The sequence below is a fragment of the Aquarana catesbeiana genome, linkage group LG02 (genome assembly GCF_042186555.1).
Source record: "Aquarana catesbeiana isolate 2022-GZ linkage group LG02, ASM4218655v1, whole genome shotgun sequence".
In the NCBI taxonomy this organism is placed as follows: domain Eukaryota; kingdom Metazoa; phylum Chordata; class Amphibia; order Anura; family Ranidae; genus Aquarana; species Aquarana catesbeiana.
Genome location: NC_133325.1, coordinates 33415025 through 33433387, shown reverse-complemented (window position 1 = coordinate 33433387; position 18363 = coordinate 33415025). Strand labels below are relative to the sequence as shown.

The 18363-nt window shown below is 44.6% G+C and overlaps 1 protein-coding gene across 1 annotated transcript in view; it reads left to right on the top strand.

The window, feature by feature from the left end:
- XRRA1 (X-ray radiation resistance associated 1) overlaps positions 1-18363 on the top strand; it is a 90602-nt gene that overhangs the window by 41653 nt on the left and 30586 nt on the right. The window contains exons 10-14 of the mRNA XM_073612759.1: positions 36-85; positions 3173-3301; positions 6367-6460; positions 16684-16802; positions 17708-17974. Coding sequence (XP_073468860.1) covers positions 36-85; positions 3173-3301; positions 6367-6460; positions 16684-16802; positions 17708-17974 — 659 coding nt within the window. The remainder of the gene's footprint in view (positions 1-35; positions 86-3172; positions 3302-6366; positions 6461-16683; positions 16803-17707; positions 17975-18363) is intronic.

The following is an 18363-nucleotide window of genomic DNA, read 5'->3' as shown; positions in this document are numbered from 1 at the left end:
TAAACTTTGCGTTTACTTTTTGTGTTGATTTTCAGAGGTGATATTACCATCCATCCAGAGCGCCAAATCTTCTAATCCCTTCCCAGTAAGTATTATACAGCAACATGGACAGTGATACAGATCTGCCCGGGATTCCACCTTCCCTGACTCTACTAAAGACTTTTAATTCCTGTCTGACATATCACCAAATAAAGCTTTGTTATATACACTGATCAGCAATAACTTTATGATCACTGACAGGTTAAGTGAATAACATTGATTATCTCATTACAATGGAAAGTCAGTGGTATATATTAGGCAGCAAGTAAACATGTTGTCCCTGAAGTTGATGTGTTCAAAGCAGAAAAAATGTTCATCACAGTTTGTTGTTTATGGGGCGGTGTAGATGCAGGGTGCCTGTGCTGACCCGTGTTCACAGCCAAAAGTGCCTGCAATGGTCACGTGAGCATCAGAACTGAACCATGGGGCAATGGAAGAAGGTGACCTGGTCTGATGAATCATGTTTTCTTTTACATCATGTGGATTGTCAGGTGTGTGCGTCACTTACCTGGGGAAAAGATGGCACCAGGATGCAGTATGGGAAAAGGGCAAACTGGTGGAGGCAGTGTGATGCTTTGTGCAATGTTCTGCTGGGAAACCTTGGCTCCTGCTATTCATGTGGATGTTACTTTGACACGTACCACCTACCTAAACATTGTTGCTGACCAAGCACACCCCTTCATGGAAACGAAGCCCGATGAGCTATTGTATTCTGACAGCAGGGAGGCTTAAGAATACATTGATCAGCACTGCAGGCTATAGCCTGTGGCGCTGATCGAGTGGGGAAAATCTGAACAACTTCTGTACAACCACAGTGGCCATACATGGATCGAATTTCACCCGTTCCCTGCTGAACTGGACAAATTTCAATCCATGTATGGCCGGCTTTAACCACTTCAATACAGGGCACTTTTACCCCCTTTCCTGCCCAAGCCATTTTTCGGTTTTCAGCGCTGTCGCACTTTGAATGACAATTGCGCGGTCATGCAACACTGCACGCTAATGAATAAAATAAAATTTTTATCATTTTTTCCCCACAAATAGAGCTTTCTTTTGGTGCTATTTGATCACCTCTGCGGTTTTTATTTATTGCGCTATAAACAAAAGAAGAGGGACAAGTTTGAAAAAACACAATATTTTTTACTTTTTGCTATAATAAATATCCAATTTTTTTTTTCTTTTTTAAACAAATTTTTTCCTCAGTTTAGGCCGATATGTATTCTTCTACATATTTTTGGTAAAAAAAAATCGCAATAAGCGTATATTGATTGGCTTGTGCAAAAGTTATAGCGTCTACAAAATAGGGGATAGATTTATGGCATTTTTATTGTTTTATTTTTTTTTACTAGTCATGGCGGCGATCTGCAATTTTTTTTGTGACTGCGATATTGCGGCGGACACACTTTTGACACATTTATACAGCGACCCGTGCTATAAAATGCATTGATTACTGTATAAATGTGACTGGCAGGGAAGGGGTTAACACTTAGGGGGTGATCGAGGGGTTAAATGTGTGTCCTAGGGAGGTGATTCTAACTGTGGGGGAGGGGACTAACTAGGGGAGGTGACCAATCAGTGTCCCTATGTACAAGGGACACACCATTGGTCTCCTCTCCTCTGACAGGACGTGGATCTGTGTGTTTACATACACACAGATCCACAGTCCTGCTCTGTTACCCGGCAATCGCGGGTGCCCGGCGGACATAGCGGCCACCGGGCACACGCATCAGGTCCCGAGCGACGCGCCCCCTAGTGGCTCGGGAGGGCGATCACGTCATATGATGTCCGCCCAGAACAAGAGCTGCCTCGTGCCGCAGTCATATGACAGTGGGAGGACAGCTAGTGGTTAACCACTTCAGCCCCGGAAGGATTTGCCCCCTTCCTGACCAGAGCACTTTTTGCGATACGGCATTGCGTCGCTTTAACTGACAATTTCGCGGTCGTGCGACGCTGTACCAAAACAAAATTGACGTCCTTAATTTCCCACAAATAGAGTTTTCTTTTGGTGGTATTTGATCATCTTTGCGCTATAAACAAAAAAAGAGCGACAATTTTGAAAAAAAGCAATATTTTTTACTGTTTGCTATAATAAATATCGAAAAAAATATATAAAAAAACACATTTCTTTCTCAGTTTAGGCCGATATGTATTCTTCTACATATTTTTGGTAAAAAAAAATCACAATAAGCATATATTGATTGGTTTGCGCAAAAGTTATAGTGTCTACAAAATAGGGGATAGATTTATTGCATTTTTATTATTATTATTTTTTTTTTATTAGTAATGGCGGCGATCTGCGAATTTTATTGTGGCTGCGACATTATGGCAGACATATCGGACACTTTTGACACTATTTTGGGACCATTGTCATTTATACAGAGATCAGTGCTATAAAAATGCACTGATTACTGTGTAAATGACACTGGCAGGGAAGGGGTTAAACACTAGGGGGCAATCAAGGGGTTAAGTGTGTCCTAGGGATTCATTCTAACTGTGGGGGGGTGGCCTACCTAGGACATGACAGAGATGACAGGGAGCAGTAGATCTCTGTCATGTCACTAGGCAGAACAGGGAAATGCCTTGGTTCCGTGACACGATCACGGGTCCCCGGTGGACATCGAGTCCATGGGACCCCCGGGCACTGTAACGGAGTACGCAGCACACGCCCGCGATTTAAAGGGGACGTACCTGTATGCCCATTTGCCCAGTCGTGCCGACATACATCGTTGTGCGCTGGTCGGCATGTGGTTAAGGGATCTGCTACTGATGGCATGGTGCCAGATACCACATCATACCTTCAGAGGTCTAGTGGAGTCCATGCCTCGATGGGTTTGGTGGCAAAGGGGACCTACTCAGTATTAGGTGGGTGATCATAAAGTTATGGCTGATCGGTGTATATGTATCACTTTGTTATCCTAAGTAGTGACAAAGTTATTGTTGCATAACCAGATTCATAACAGAAATGTAAGAATAGGACTATAGGGGTGAGAACTGGACTAGTTTATTACAACAAGAGGAATGGCCCACACAAGCCTCTTAGTGTCCCCTGTGTGTAATGACAATGGACAGGCTGGCAATGGTCTTCGTTCTGATGTATACCGGAGTCTCATTATCTTCTCCTTCTCTATGACAGAAGCCCCCAGAGACCACCATCAGCTCCTCTATCCTGCCAAGCTTCCTGCTGTCCTCAACAGAAGAGCTAATCCAGTCCTTCACCCCTCCACTGCCAAGCCTGACAACCCTCAGCCTGGCTGACAACAAGGTATGTGTGGACTTGGGGCTACATGGAGAACCCCAACCAAGGCAGATTGTATTTTTGGCTGTTGTGGCGGGATGTTGTATCGTACATCCTAATAGTGGAAAAAAGGAGGTGTCTCTGCAGAGGTGTAACTAAAGCCTTTAGGGCCCCGGTGCCAGAAACCATTAAGGGTCCCCCCACCCCGACCCCTAGCTGGGGCGCCTCCCTCCGGACTCAGGGCCCTTCCCTCCGAGTCTTGGTGGAACCCCAGGGCCCAGTCGCAGGTGTAACCTTTGTGACCCTGGTAATTCCGCCACTGGTGTCAGTAGTTTTTTATTTTAAACAAGAAAGGAATGTGGGACTTTGAATTAGGCAATTGACTTGTGGAGGTAGAGTGGTTAGTAAACATTATTTAGTCGTGACAATAGTATGAAACAAGTAAAATAATTTCATATATGTACATACACATGCACACATGGCATGAACCTAATGGATACATCGATACATATATGTCAGCTTGGCAGCCCGTGAAAAGTAACAAATAATTATTGATAAAATGGTATAAATACATATATGTACACATGTCATAGAAACGGCATGGCAATAAGGTGAATGATCTAAATATTGAACATGATTAATTGTAGATATAGTACAAGATATTTCCTATTGACAGGCATTGGTACACCATATGCAACAGAGCTGGTGTAAAAACAAAGGAAGATACACATACACATTAATAATTACATAGTAATCAATACATTTTGAATGTATAAAGATATATATGGGCCAGTGAATAGGTAGTGAGCCAGACTTGACTGAGCACCCCATGGAAACCTGACGCGTTTCATGGCTATATGCCATTCATCAGGAGTTGGGTACAGAGATAAAAGGTCAGCTAAAGCATTGTTCTTGGCTAGCATCGAGGAAGATGGAACCCCAAAACTGATTGTCTGTTCTGGAACTGAGGCAAGGAACCCCGCCCCGGACAAAAAAAACAACTACATGGCATGCCTGATCGCCACAACACATTCCACATGTGTGGGGATGATTACAAATGTAGTGTTGTGTGTGTATCCAGTGATTGGGCTGTGCGTGCTACCTCCCTGTTGTAAATACATAGCGAAAATATAGTTCTTTATTTTATTTTCTTATTATTTTTTTACCATTTTATTTATTTATTTTTTACAATGTTAATTCTCATAATTTTTTTTCAGTTTTTTTAGGAGCCCTGTTGGGGGGGGGGGGGGGGCTTTGGTGGAATATCAGGGGTATAAATAGACCTCTGATGTTCCACCTTTTTACTATGCTTTAGTTATGAATGGGCAGAGTCAGTGATCGGTACCGGGCAAAGAAGGGGTCGGTATATGACATGTTTACCGGCCCCATCCCTGCTCTCCATCCTGACAGCATCCAGAAGGAGGGGGAAACCTGGCAGAGCTGGGGGGGGGGCTAGGAGAGAGCAGAGGGTCCGGGGACAAGGGGAGGGGGGCTAGGAGAGAGCAGAGGGGCCAGGGACAAGGGTAGGCCAGGAGAGAGCAGAGGGGCCGGGGACAAGGTGGGGCTAGGTGAGAGCAGAGGGAGGGGCTGGGGACAGGGGGGTAGGAGAGAGCAGAGGGTCCGGGGACAAGGGGAGGGGGGCTAGGAGAGAGCAGAGGGGCGGGGGACAAGGGTAGGCCAGGAGAGAGCAGAGGGGCCGGGGACAAGGTGGGGCTAGGCGAGAGCAGAGGGAGGGGCTGGGGACAGGGGGGGCTAGGAGAGAGCAGATGGGCTGGGGACAGGAGTGGGGCTAGGATAGAGCAGAGGGGCTGGGGACGGGGGGGGGCTAGGAGAGAGCACACGGGGCCAGGAGAGAGCAGAAGGGCCGGGGACAAGGGGGGACTAGGCGAGAGCAGAGGGGCCGGGGACAGGGGGGGCGCTAGGAGAGAGCACGGGGGCAGGGGGGGCTAGGAGAGAGCAGAGGGGCCGGGGACAGGGGGGCTAGGAGAGAGCAGAGGGGCCGGGGACAGGGGGGGCTAGGAGAGAGCAGAGGGGCTGGGGACAAGGGGGGGCTAGGCGAGAGCAGAAGGAGGGGCCGGGGACAGGGGGGTAGGAGAGAGCAGAGGGGCTGGGGACAGGGGGGGCTAGGAGAGAGCAGAGGGGCTGGGGACAGGAGGGGGGCTAGGAGAGAGCAGAGGGGCCGGGGACAGGGGGGTGGGGGTTAGGAGAGAGCACACGGGGCCAGGAGATAGCAGAGGGGCCAGGGACAGCAGAAATAAGCTGGAAAGAGGGGGCGGCTGCATATAGAGGAACCAATCACCTCCATGTCCCTCTTGCAGCCGTTGACTGCCTGTGGGAGGAAGAGGAGGAGAAGTGGGCAATTAGTGGCTGCAGGAGGAACATGGAGGGGATTGGTTCCTCTATAAGCCGCCGCCCCTGCCGCCTCTCCTATGCAGGAGTACTCATGCCCCTGCGTCTCTGTATTTCCAAATGTAACCAATGAAAAATCAGCTTTGGAGATGCATGTGTAGCCTGCATCTAGTTAGCTGGTTGGGGTAGATGTGATGCTACCAGTATTAATACATGAAATATATCATACATGAACTCTGGCCACTGGGCTATTCAGGAATAAATTAGCAGCCATACCTACCTGTTAATGCCTCATCACATATCTGTACTCCTGTTTGAAGGGCCATCATTGCCCGCATGGGATGCACGTGTGTTATGTGCATATGTGTGCAGGCAGTCCCATTCATGTGTATTGGGATGCAGCAGCTGCACAGACCTACCTGCTGCCACTTTAACAGCTGCACAGATGTGTGTCCCTGGATGCCCACTGCCCATGCTCGAGGACACAGTCTGGCACACCTATGCATCCGGTGCGGGCAAAGATGCCCCTTCACACGGGAGTATGGATATGAACTTCTCTTATTTGCTCCTTTTTTGGTCTGTTAACCCTTGTTTACAGAAAAAGAAAAAAAAAAAAAGAGGTGAAAAGTTTTGATTCACATATTAAAAGATGGTCCAGTTATCTGTTATCACTTTGTATATACTGTAGATGGATCATCTGTTTGGAGGTCATTTTGGTTGTAATTTCTTCATTTTTCTTTTAGATAGAACATGAAGAGGACCTGTTAGCTGTGGCTCTGTTCCCCTCACTGGAGGAGCTAGTGATCCATGGGAACCCAGTGACTACCCGCTGGAAAGGTAAAGGAATCCCAAAGCCGGGGAACCTCTAACCAGACCCATCTCTAATCATTCTAGTGACTGATCTGTGAGCTGTAGAATGTTTATGGCATAGCCTGACCCTGCCCTTTATGTGTTAGAGGACCCCCCCCCCATCTGATAAATAAATATTAGTACGTTACAATGACCCCCTCAATACCAGCAAGTTACACCCCCTTCCTGTCCAGGCCCTTTTTTTTGTTTTCAGTGCTTCGATAGTTTGACTGGCAATGAGTGGGTCATGCAACGCTGTACACAGATGAATTTTGTAACATTGTTTTAGGACAGACAGAGCTTTATTTGGTGGTATTTAAAAGAGAAGTATTTTTTTTTTTAAAGATTCATACTTACCTAGGTGGATGCAGCATCTGCCCCTGAGGTCCCTCTACACTGAGAACCGAGCGATTGAACACCACCGATCGCTCGGTTCTCACAGCTCCCCAAGCAGAGATCTGGTGACTGTCAGCCACAGCTCTCTGCTCTACCCCCTCCTCGCTCACTGGAGGGCTGGGCTGTAGAGGGGTGGGAGCGGCCGGCTCAGGCTCTCAGCGGCTCGCTGAGAGCCTGAGCCGGGTGTTAGTCATGAGATATGGCGGATCCAGACTCCGTGGTCATGATGACGCGGTGCCTGGACCGACTTCTGGTGAAAACAGGTCACAGAAGTGCAAAACGAACTGCCCTCCTGTAATCCAACAATTTTGAAAAAAAAAACTATTTTTTTACTTTTTGCTATAATAAATATCCAAAAATTAAAAAAAAATTTCATCAGTTTAGGCCAATATGTATTCTACATATTTTTGGTAAAAAATTGCAACAAGTGTATATTGATTGATTTGTGCAAAAGTTATCGCACTACAAACTACGGGATAGATCTAGGCACTTTTATTTATTTTTTTTATTTTTTTTTACTAGTAATGGCGGCGATCTGCGATTTTTAGCGGGACTGCGACATTGAGGCGGACAAATCTGACCCCAAATGACACTTTCTGAGGACCAGTGACATTATTACTATAAAAAAGCACTGAACAATGTAAAAAATAAACTGGCAGGGAAGGGGTTAACACTAGGGGGGGCGATCAAGGGGTTAACTGTGTTCCCTCAGTGTGTACAAAATAGGGGATCGATTTATGGCATTTTTATTATTTATTTTTTACTAGTATTGGCGGCCATCTGCGATTTTTAGCGGGACTGCGACATTGCGGCAGACAGATCGGACACTTTTGACACTTTTTTGGGACCAGTGGCATTTATACAACGATCAGTGCTATAAAAAATGCACTGATTACTGTATAAATGACACTGGCAGGGAAGGGGTTAACACTAGGGGGTAATCAAGGGGTTAGGGGTTCCCTAGGGAGGTGTTTTTAAATGTGGGGGGGAGGAGACTGACTAGAGGAGGAGAGAGATCGCTGTTCCTGATCACTAGGAACAGACAATCTCTCTCTTCTTCACTGACAGAACGGGGATTTGTCTGTTTACATTGACAGATCTCCATTCTAGCTCTCTGAGGAGCGAACCCCGGTTGCCCATGGACATTGCGGCCGTCGGTCACATGCATCGGCTCCGGCGCCGTGCCCCCTATCGCTCTTAAAGCTGCCGACGTACACGTAGGGCGATTCGCGCAGCCGTGCCATCCTGCTGCTGTATAATGACAGCGGCTGGTTGGCAAGCAGTTAATACCCACCAGGTGTTTATTTTTTTATTATATAAAAGAAAAAAGATAGAACCCAGAGAAAGACTCACCCAAGCTCAGCCGCTATATAGTATAGTTGGTGTGTAGAGTAGTCGGTGCTCTGGGTAATTAAGCTCACCAAAGATCCATAGAAAGTACAGGCCGGCAACTCGACAGCTTCTCCATAGAAAATATTTAAGCATTACAACAATGACACCATCCAAAAATCTGACGCGTTTCGGCCTTAGGCCGTCATCAAAAGCATGGAACCCAAACTGGCCCCTAACTTGTTGTTTTAAAACATTAAATAAAACTTCTAGGACAAAACACCCCCCCACCGAAATGACCACATTGGGGAGAGTGGACACCCCAGGGTGATCTCAGATTTTGCCACGGGCTTTTGGAAATGAAGTACCGTGCCAGTATTGAGGTAGCCAAGGTGAGTTTTGTCTTTTAAAAGTCCTCTAAAACCAAGTGCAAGTCTCAAGTTATTCGTGGAAGAAAGTTCCCCGGAGGATGAAATGATATGACACTGAAATAAATTGCATTGTGTGCAACGGCTAGGTGTCAGAGAAACATCACAAAACACTTTAAATCCCCCTAAACAATCCCACAATCATTGGTGGTCGGTAACATTTTAAAATTCTTCACCCTGTCTCCATTATCAATAGTTGCTGACACACCCCCTCCCCCCTCCAACTTTGAGAACAGCTTTATATCTGCTGCGGTCTCTCTCCTCTCCCTGTTGTGAGAGGAAGGGGTGGGCTTTCAAATGTAAACAGTAATACGGTTTACATTTCTGATCCCTGTGATAGGCCATCATGATTAGGCGAACTGGATTCGTGAAACGCGTCGATCTCTGCTCTTGTCCGTATCGGTGTTACAGTGATGTGTTTATATTCAAAATAAAGCAACATTGTTACCATCTACAGCTTGCAGTGCAGTCAACGTTTACTTGTTCGTCTGGCTATCCAGACTGCGGACTGGACTCACCTGGAGGGACACAACCCCTTTTTCTCTACAAAGCACTGACTGGTGTATAATGGCACCAGGATCATAGACATTAAATCATAGACATTAAATAGTAGACATTAAATCATAGACATTAAATCATAGACATTAACCACTTAAGCCCCGGACCATTTGGCTGGCCAAAGACCAGAGCACTTTTTGCGATTCGGCGCTGTGTCGCTTTAACTGACAATTGTGCGTTCGTGTGACATTACACCCAAACAAAATTGACGTCCTTTTTTTCCCCACAAATAGAGCTTTCTTTTGGTGGTATTTGATCCCCTCTGTGGTTTTTATTTTTTGTGCTATAAACAAAAAGAGTGTAAATTTTGAAAAAAAAAAAGCAATATTTTTTACTTTTTGCTATAATAAATATCCCCAAAAAATATATAAAAAAAAATTATTTCTCGGTTTAGGCCGATATGTTTTCTTCTACATATTTTTGGTACAAAAAAAAATCGCAATAAGCGTATATTGATTAGTTTGCACAAACGTTATAGCGTCTACAAAGTAAGGGATAGTTTTATGGCATTTTTATTATTAATTTTTTTTTATTAGTAATGGCGACGATCTGTGATTTTTATTGTGACTGCAACATTATGGCGGACACATCGGACACTTTTGACACTTTTTTTGGGACCACTGTCATTTATACAGTGATCGGTGCTATAAAAATGCATTGATTACTGTGTAAATGACACTGGCAGGGAAGGAGTTAAACACTAGGGGGTGATCAAGGGGTTAAGTGTGTCCTAGGGAGTGATTCTAACTGTAGGGGGATGGGCTAACACTGACATGACAGCGATCACTCCTCTCGATGACAGGGAGGGGTGATCTCTGTCACGTCACAAGGCAGAACAGGGAAATGCCTTGTTTACAAAGGCATGCCGCACCGTGACACGATTGTGGGCCCCTGAAGGACATCGAGTCCGCGGGACCCGCGGGCTCAGTCACGAAGTACACAGCGCCCACAATGCCGTGATTTAAAGGGGACGTACCTGTATTCCCATTTGCCCAGCCGTGCCATTGTGCCCGACGTATATCGTCGTGCGCTGGTCGGCATGTGGTTAAGAGCCGCCAGAGGGCACGCGCGATTGCATGCATGAGAGCCAGCGCAGGGATTTGTGTGTGTAAACACACAAATCCCTGTTTTGTCAGGGGAGAGGAGACATATCGTTTGTTCCTACTAAGTAGGAACAACAATATGTCTCCTCCCCCAGTCAGTCCTATCCCCATACAGTTAGAACAGATCTAGGGAGCACACATTTAACCCCTTGATCACCCCCTAGTGTTAACCGCTTCCCTACCAGGGACATTTACACAGTGATCAGTGCATATTTATAGCACCGATCGCTGTATAAATGTCAGTGGTCCCAAAAATGTGTCAAAATGTCGCAGTACTGCTAAAAATCGCAGATCACCACCATTACTAGTAAAAAAAAATAAATAAATAATAAAAATGCCATAAATCTTTCTAAAAATTTGTAAACGTTATAACTTTTGCGCAAACCAATACATTTTTGCTTATTGGGATTTTTTTTTTACCAGAAATATGTAAAAGAATATATATCGGCCTAAACTGTTGAAGAAATTAGTTTTTTAAAAACATTTTTGGGGATATTTATTATAGCAAAATGTAAAAAATATTATTTTTTTCCAAATGTGTCGCTCTTTTTTTATTTATAAAAAATCAAAACCGCAGAGGTGATCAAATACCACCAGAAGAAAGCTCTATTTTTGGGGAAAAAAGGACGCAAATTTAGTTTGGGTGCAGAATTGCATGACCGACGCAGTGCCAAACTGTAAAAAGTGCTCTGGTCAGGAAGGGGGTAAAATCATTCGGGGCTGAGGTGGTTAAGCACACCCCAACATTAAAGAAAAAAAAAAAAATGTGGACATTTTAAAACATCCTCTTAGAGCGGGGGTGCTCAACCTGTGGTCCACATGTAGCTCTCAGAGCCCTCTAATGTGGCCCTCAACTCCAAACCAGGGAAGCGCATGCCCATGCTCTGGGATGGCGGGTCAGCAAGCCCAAATCACAATCAACGGGTTTCTGGACCTGCTATCCTAGAGCATCAGAGTGCATGGAGCCGGCAGCGGACGGAGCGGGTGGAGTGATACCAACTGCACTTCTCCTGGGACCTTTCTAGCAGCCTGGAGAACAATAAAAAAAAAAACTCATACATAGGGTGCAAACGCCTAGACCAGTGATGGTGAACCTTGGCACCCCAGATGTTTTGGGAACTACATTTCCCATGATGCTCCTGCACTCTGCAGTGTAGTTGAGCATCATGGGAAATGTAGTTCCAAAACATCTGGGGTGCCAAGGTTCACCATCACTGGCCTAGTGCATTACCTGAGGTTTTTTTAATAGAAGAAATCAAAAAGACAAATGAATACTCACAAAGGACAGAGCTCAGAAGAAGGGGATGTGTCCTCAAAACGCGTCAGGAGGCCGACATTGCTGCAGTTAGGTCACTCGTTCCACAGTGGTTGAACACCGGATTTGTTGTCAAGCTTGTTACTTCTGTCCTTGGTGAGTATTCATTTGGCTGATTTTCTCAGAAGTCTGCACCAAGATACAAATCAGATCTTGAGCATCCCCTGCAACAAAAATGTCAATTTTAGTGACATACCCCTCCAAAGGGAAATCATGTCTAAAAGGGATGCAGACCTTGCCACTTTCCTCATTAGAACCCTGATGGACTGTTGGAGAAATGGATAGACTTGGTTGTTAATTTTTCCCCTCCTTCTTTTTTTTTTTCTTGTTGTTTTGTTCTGTTTGTTTCTAATGTCTGGTTTGTTGTGCTTTGGGGTAGATTTCTGCCCAAGAGAAGTAATGGTCACCTAAGTATAAATGTTCTGTCTGAATAGGTGGCAAAATATAACTATAATGATCTACAAAACATTGGAAAGGAATGTTTCTCTCAACCTCTCTTAATGTTTTCGTATAGGGGGATCTACTGTAGGTGATCCAGATTTTGTGCTTTTATATGTAAATTTACATTTAACTCAATAAAAATGTTATATTTTAACCACTTGCCGACCACCGCACACACATATATGTCGGCAGAATGGCACAGGCAGGCAAATGGGTGTACCTGTACATCTCTTTGAATTTGCCGCCTATCGGGCGTGCGCCCACCACGGGATCGTGCCCGCGGGAGCTCGGAGGAGAGGACAGGGAGCTGCCTATGTAACTAAGGTATTTCCCTGTTCTGCCTAGCAACATGACAGGGATCTACTGTTCCCTGTCATTGGGAGCAGTGATCGCTGTCATCTTCTAGTGAGCCCACCCCCTACAGTTAGATTCACTCCCTAGGACACACTTAACCCCTTGATCGCCCCCTAGTGTTTAACCCCTTCCCTGCCAGTGTCATTTACACAGTAATCAGTAGCTATTTGTAGCTCTGATCGCTGTATAAATGACAATGGTCCCAAAATAGTGTCAAAAGTGTCCGATGTGTCCGCCATTATGTCGCAGTCCCGATAAAAATCGCATTACTAATTTAAAAAAAAATTAATAATAAAAGTGCCATAAATCTATCCCCTATTTTGTAGACGCTATAACTTTTGTGCAAACCAATCAATATACGCTTATTGTGGGTTTTTTTTTTTTTTTTTTACCAAAAATATGTAGAAGAATACATATCGGCCTAAACTGAGAAAGAAATTAGTTTTTTTATATATTTTTTGGGGATATTTATTATAGCAAAAAGTAAAAAATATTGCTTTTTTTTTCAAAATTGTCACTATTTTTGTGTAAAAAGCAAAAAATAAAAACTGCAGAGGTGATCAAATACCACCAAAAGAAAGCTCTATTTGTGGGGAAAAAAGGACATCAATTTTGTTTGAGTACAGCGTCACACAACCGCGCAATTGTCAGTTAAAGCGACACAGTACAGAATCGCAAAAAATGCTCTGGTCAGGAAGGGGGTAAATCCTTCCTGGGGCTGAAGTGGTTAAAAAAAAAAGAAAGGGAAAATGAGAACCCTGCAGGTGCAGCAGCTGATTGATAATTCAAAAAACACTCCCATTCACATTCACATCGACACAAACAAACAGACAGCTATTCCTTCAGCATGCCCCAAGGTAGGGATCTATAACAAGGTTTATTATAAAAGTTTGTTATAATCCCTGCAACTTACATAGATCACCCAGAGGGGAATTTTTTTTTTTATCTCAACAAAAGCGGAGTTACTCTTTAACGCGGGCTTCCGGCAAGCTAATTTTTTTTTTTAAAGTCAGCAGCTACAAACACTGTAGCTGCTGACTTTAAATAAGTACTTACCTGTCTTGGGCCGCCCAAAGCCGACCCGTCCCTCGGCTCTCGGGTCCCGGCACCGCCATCCTAAGTAAGGGAAACAGGCAGTGGAGCCTTGCGGCTTCACTGCCAGTTTCCTACTGCGCACGTGCGAGCGGCACGGCGCTTTGTGAATGGGACGCGATGTGTTGTGGGGCACACACAGTTCACATAACACACCGCGCCCCATTCCCCTGAAAACAACACGGGGAGCAGAAGACTGAACATAACCGCGGTGTAGGAAGAGGCAGATTAGGAAGACTGCCTAGCAACAGCCATTTCACGTAAGTAAAAATTTAAAAAAATTTTTTTTTCCCTCCATTTTTTTAGGGTTTTTTTTCTGCAATTTTTTTTTTCAGGGTGGACCTCCACTTTAAGTGGCCCACACTCTTCAAAAGGTTGAGCACCCCTGTCTTAGAGTACCTGCTCCCCTAGTGTCTGTTTTAGTATACAACAACTATTTACAGTATGTCTATGTACTCCTCTGATAGCTTGCTTGCAGCTTTTTGAGATGTTGATAACTTTGGAGGCTGTGGGTGGCCCATTCTCACCTAGGCAATAACAATACTACACAATTCGATATTTTATTAGGAGTTAATAACTCTACACCAATGGTGGTTAACCTTCTTGATATAGGGGGGCCCTGACATGACCAAAGGGCCACACATAATATTCAGTGAATGCAATGCTACAGGAAGCTGCCAAAGACTGCAGACATAGTATAGGAGATGGTCAGAGACTGCCAGAGACAGATTCCCAATTGGATTTAAGTCTGGACTGTGACTGGGCCATTCTAACACATGAATATGCTTTGATCTAAACCATTCCATTGTAGCTCTGGCTGTATGTTTAGGGTCGTTGACCTGCTGGAAGGTGAACCTCCGCCCCAGTTTCAAGTCTTTTGCAGACTCTAACAGGTTTTCTTCTAAGATTGCCCTGTATTTGGCTCCATCCATCTTCCCATCAACTCTGACCAGCTTCCTTGTCCCTGCTGAAGAAAAGCATCCCCACCACATGATGCTGCCACCACCATGTTTCACAGTGGGGATGGTGCATTCAGGGTGATGTGCAGTGTTAGTTTTCCACCACACATAGCATTTTGCTTTTAGGCCAAAAAGTTAAATTTTGGTCTCATCTGACCAGAGCACCTTCTTCCACATGTTTGCTGTGTCCCCCACATGGCTTCTCACAAACTGCAAACAGGACTTCTTATGGCTTTCTTTCAACAATGTCTTTCTTCTTGCCACTCTTCCATAAAGGCCAGATTTGTGGAGAACACGACTAATAGTTGTCCTGTGGACAGATTCTCCCACATGAGCTGTGGATCTCTGCAGCTCCACCAGAGTTACCATGGACCTCTTGGCTGCTTCTCTGATGAATGCTCTCCTTGTCCGGCCTGTCAGTTTAGGTGGACGGCCATGTCTTAGTAGGTTTGCAGTTGTGCCATACTCTTTCCATTTTCGGATGATGGATTCAGCAGTGCTTCGTGAGATGTTCAAAGCTTGGGAGATTTTTATTATAACCTAACCCTGCTTGAAACTACTCCACAACTTTATTCCTGACCTGTCTTGTGTGTTCCTTGGCCTTCATGATGCTGTTTGTTCACTAAGGTTCTCTAACAAACCCCTGAGGGCTTCACAGAACAGCTGTATTTATACTGAGAATAAATTACACACAGGTGGACTCTATTTACTAATTAGGTGACTTCTGAAGACAATTGGTTCCACTAGATTTTAGTTAGGGGTATCAGAGTAAAGGGGGCTGAATACAAATACACGCCACACTTTTTACATATTTATTTGTAAACAAAATTGAAAACCATTTATCATTTTCCTTCCACTTCACAATTATGTGCCACTTTATGTTGGTCTATCGCATAAAATCCCAATAAAATACATTTACGTTTTTGGTTGTAACATGACAAAATGTGCAAAAATTTCAAGGGGTATTAATACCTTTTCAAGGCACTGTACTACAGGAGATGATCAGAGACTGCAGACATACTACAGGAGATGATCAGAGACTGCAGACATACTACAGGAGATGATCAGAGACTGCAGACATAGTACAGGAGACGGTCAGAGACTGCAGACATACTACAGGAGATGATCACAGACTGCAGACATGATACAGGAGATGATCAGAGACTGCAGACATAATACAGGAGATGATCAGAGACTGCAGACATACTACAAGAGATGGTCAGAGACTGCAGACATAGTAAAGGAAATGGTCAGAGACTGCAGTCTCTGATCATCTCCTGTAGTATGTCTGCAGTCTCTGATCATCTCCTGTATTATGTCTGCAGTCTCTGATCATCTCCTGTAGTATGTCTCCAGACATAGTACAGGAGATGCTCAGAGACTGCAGACATACTACAAGAGATGGTCAGAGACTGCAGACATGCTACAGGAGATGGTCAGAGATGGTGAACATGTTATAGTGGGTTGTTGGGGACATGATTCAAAAGACAGTCTTATGCCCCGTACACACGGTCGGATTTTCCGACGGAAAATGTGTGATAGGACCTTGTTGTCGGAAATTCCAACCGTGTGTGGGCTCCATCGGACATTTTCCATCGGATTTTCCGACACACAAAGTTGGAGAGCAGGATATCAAATTTTCCAACAACAAAATCCGTTGTCGGAAATTCCGATCGTGTGTACACAAATCCGATGGACAAAGTGCCACGCATGCTCAGAATAAATAAAGAGATGAAAGCTGTTGGCCACTGCCCCGTTTATAGTCCCGACGTACGTGTTTTACGCCACCGCGTTTAGAACGATCGGATTTTCTGACAACTTTGTATGACCGTGTGTATGCAAGACAAGTTTGCGCCAACATCCGTCGGAAAAAATCCTTGGATTTTGTTGTCGGAATGTCCGAACAATGTCCGACCGTGTGTACGGGGCAGTAGACTGGAGACATATAACATAAGATGCTAAACATCACAGCTATCACTGCCCCTTCACAAATGAATTCCCCTATATTTGTGCTCCCTACAAGCCCCTTATACATACTTGTGCCACATTTGATATTGCTCTCAGTAAGCTCCATTATAAAGGATCAGATAAGCAGGAAAAAAGCATACAAAAAAAGAAAAGCAATAGACAGCAAAAAAAGATGTAAAGTGTCTTCCACAAGTTTAGGTGGGAAGTGCCAGTTTAGGGTAAAGTAACAGAGTCTGAAGTAATGAAATCCCACTTTCTTCCCGGACAGGAGATCCACGCCTGCTAAAGAGCTTCCTCCAAGAACGCCTTGGGATGAAAATCACTCGGAAAAAAATGGCGGCGGTTAATAAACCTCACCTGGTGATTCCCATCAGAGAAAAGAGAAAGGTGAGCAATAACCTCCTTCCACCCCTCCTAGGCTGTGCTCAGAGGTGTTGATGGGATCGGGGATTATTACTTGATCTTCTTTAAGGAAAACTCCATTAGAAGACATGTAGGGACTGTCCTTATGAAATTGCTGGTTGCCTGGTTGTCATGTTTATCCTCTCACTTCATTTATTTCTGAGTCACTGAACTGGAACATGTATGCATATCAAAAAGTACAGACGTATGAGAGAGCCAGGCAAGTAGCATTTCCTGAAAGAGGTCAGAGATAGTAACTTATATATTTCCTTCCTTAGCTTACTGCTAATGATGAGATAATCATAATCCTGCTGCGGTATATGTCAGAGCTATATAAATGTATAATAATAGTGTGTGACTGTGGTGAAGATATTAGAGTATAAGTTCTTCCTGATGTTACTGGCTCAGTGTTCTTTATACAGCACTGCAGTATATGTCAGAGCTATATACTGTAAATGTATAATAATAATAGTGTCAGAAACCATGAAATCAGACAGAGACAGAAGTACAGTTAATTCACACTTGTTTAATAATAAAAGTATATAGAACAAACGTAGTCAAAACATAGCCAGAGTTCGGGAACGGACAAGTCAAACATCAGGGAGCCGGAAATGAGCGTAGCAGAAAAGCAAGCAGGATCTGGAGCCAGAAGGGATGTCAGCCAAGCAAGTCTTTAACAGAAATGCAGGAGAGCGTCTCTAGAGAGTGTAAGCTCCTCTGGTGCAGAGGCTGATGTAAATAGTCTGTAAGGAAAGAGGAGACACTGACTGATCCCTGTCTTGGGGTCTTGGACTAGCAGTCTGGTAGTTGTTGGATCCGGCCCTTAGTTTGTGGTGCCGCCCTTGTGAAAAGTTACAATCATTTTTTTATTTTTTTTTCTCTATTGGAAGGTCAGCACGCACGTCCCCAAAATCCCCAAGCAACCTCTGATGATTGAGCCTCCACTACATCCCTTCCTGAGACAATTTGGTCATGACAGTGACATCACAGAACATGTGATGTCATCCAGTCCTCTCCCTCCAATCAGAACTTCTTCAGAGAGAGATGGAGACACCACCATGGGGCAGGATCGGGAATCCAGCAGAATACATGAATTATCAGAGGAGGAGATTCATTTTGGCTGTGAAGCAGACGTTGAGTCCGTCTTCATGACGCAGGTCAGTGCGGAATGTCTGAACTCTCATGTGCCTACTAACACAAGGTCAAATTTACACATTTTAACTCCCTTGGTGTGCCAACATTACAGAATTATATTTAATATATGGGGCTATAGGAGCTTTATTTAGTTGTCTTCTGTACGCCAGACTGCAACTAGCATTTTTGCTGGACGCCAATCAAATAATACAGAATACAGGAAAAGTAGATTGTGGAGTGTATTGTGTACAAATGCCTGACCCTGCAAACCTCCTATCTTCTGGCAAAGGATTGGGAGATGGGGGTCATGATAGCTGTCCAAGCAGTGGCAGAACTACCAAGGTCGCAAAGGTTGTGACCGGGCCCTGGCGGGGTTGCTGGCCGCAGGGCTCTGAGCTCAAAGCATCTTTTT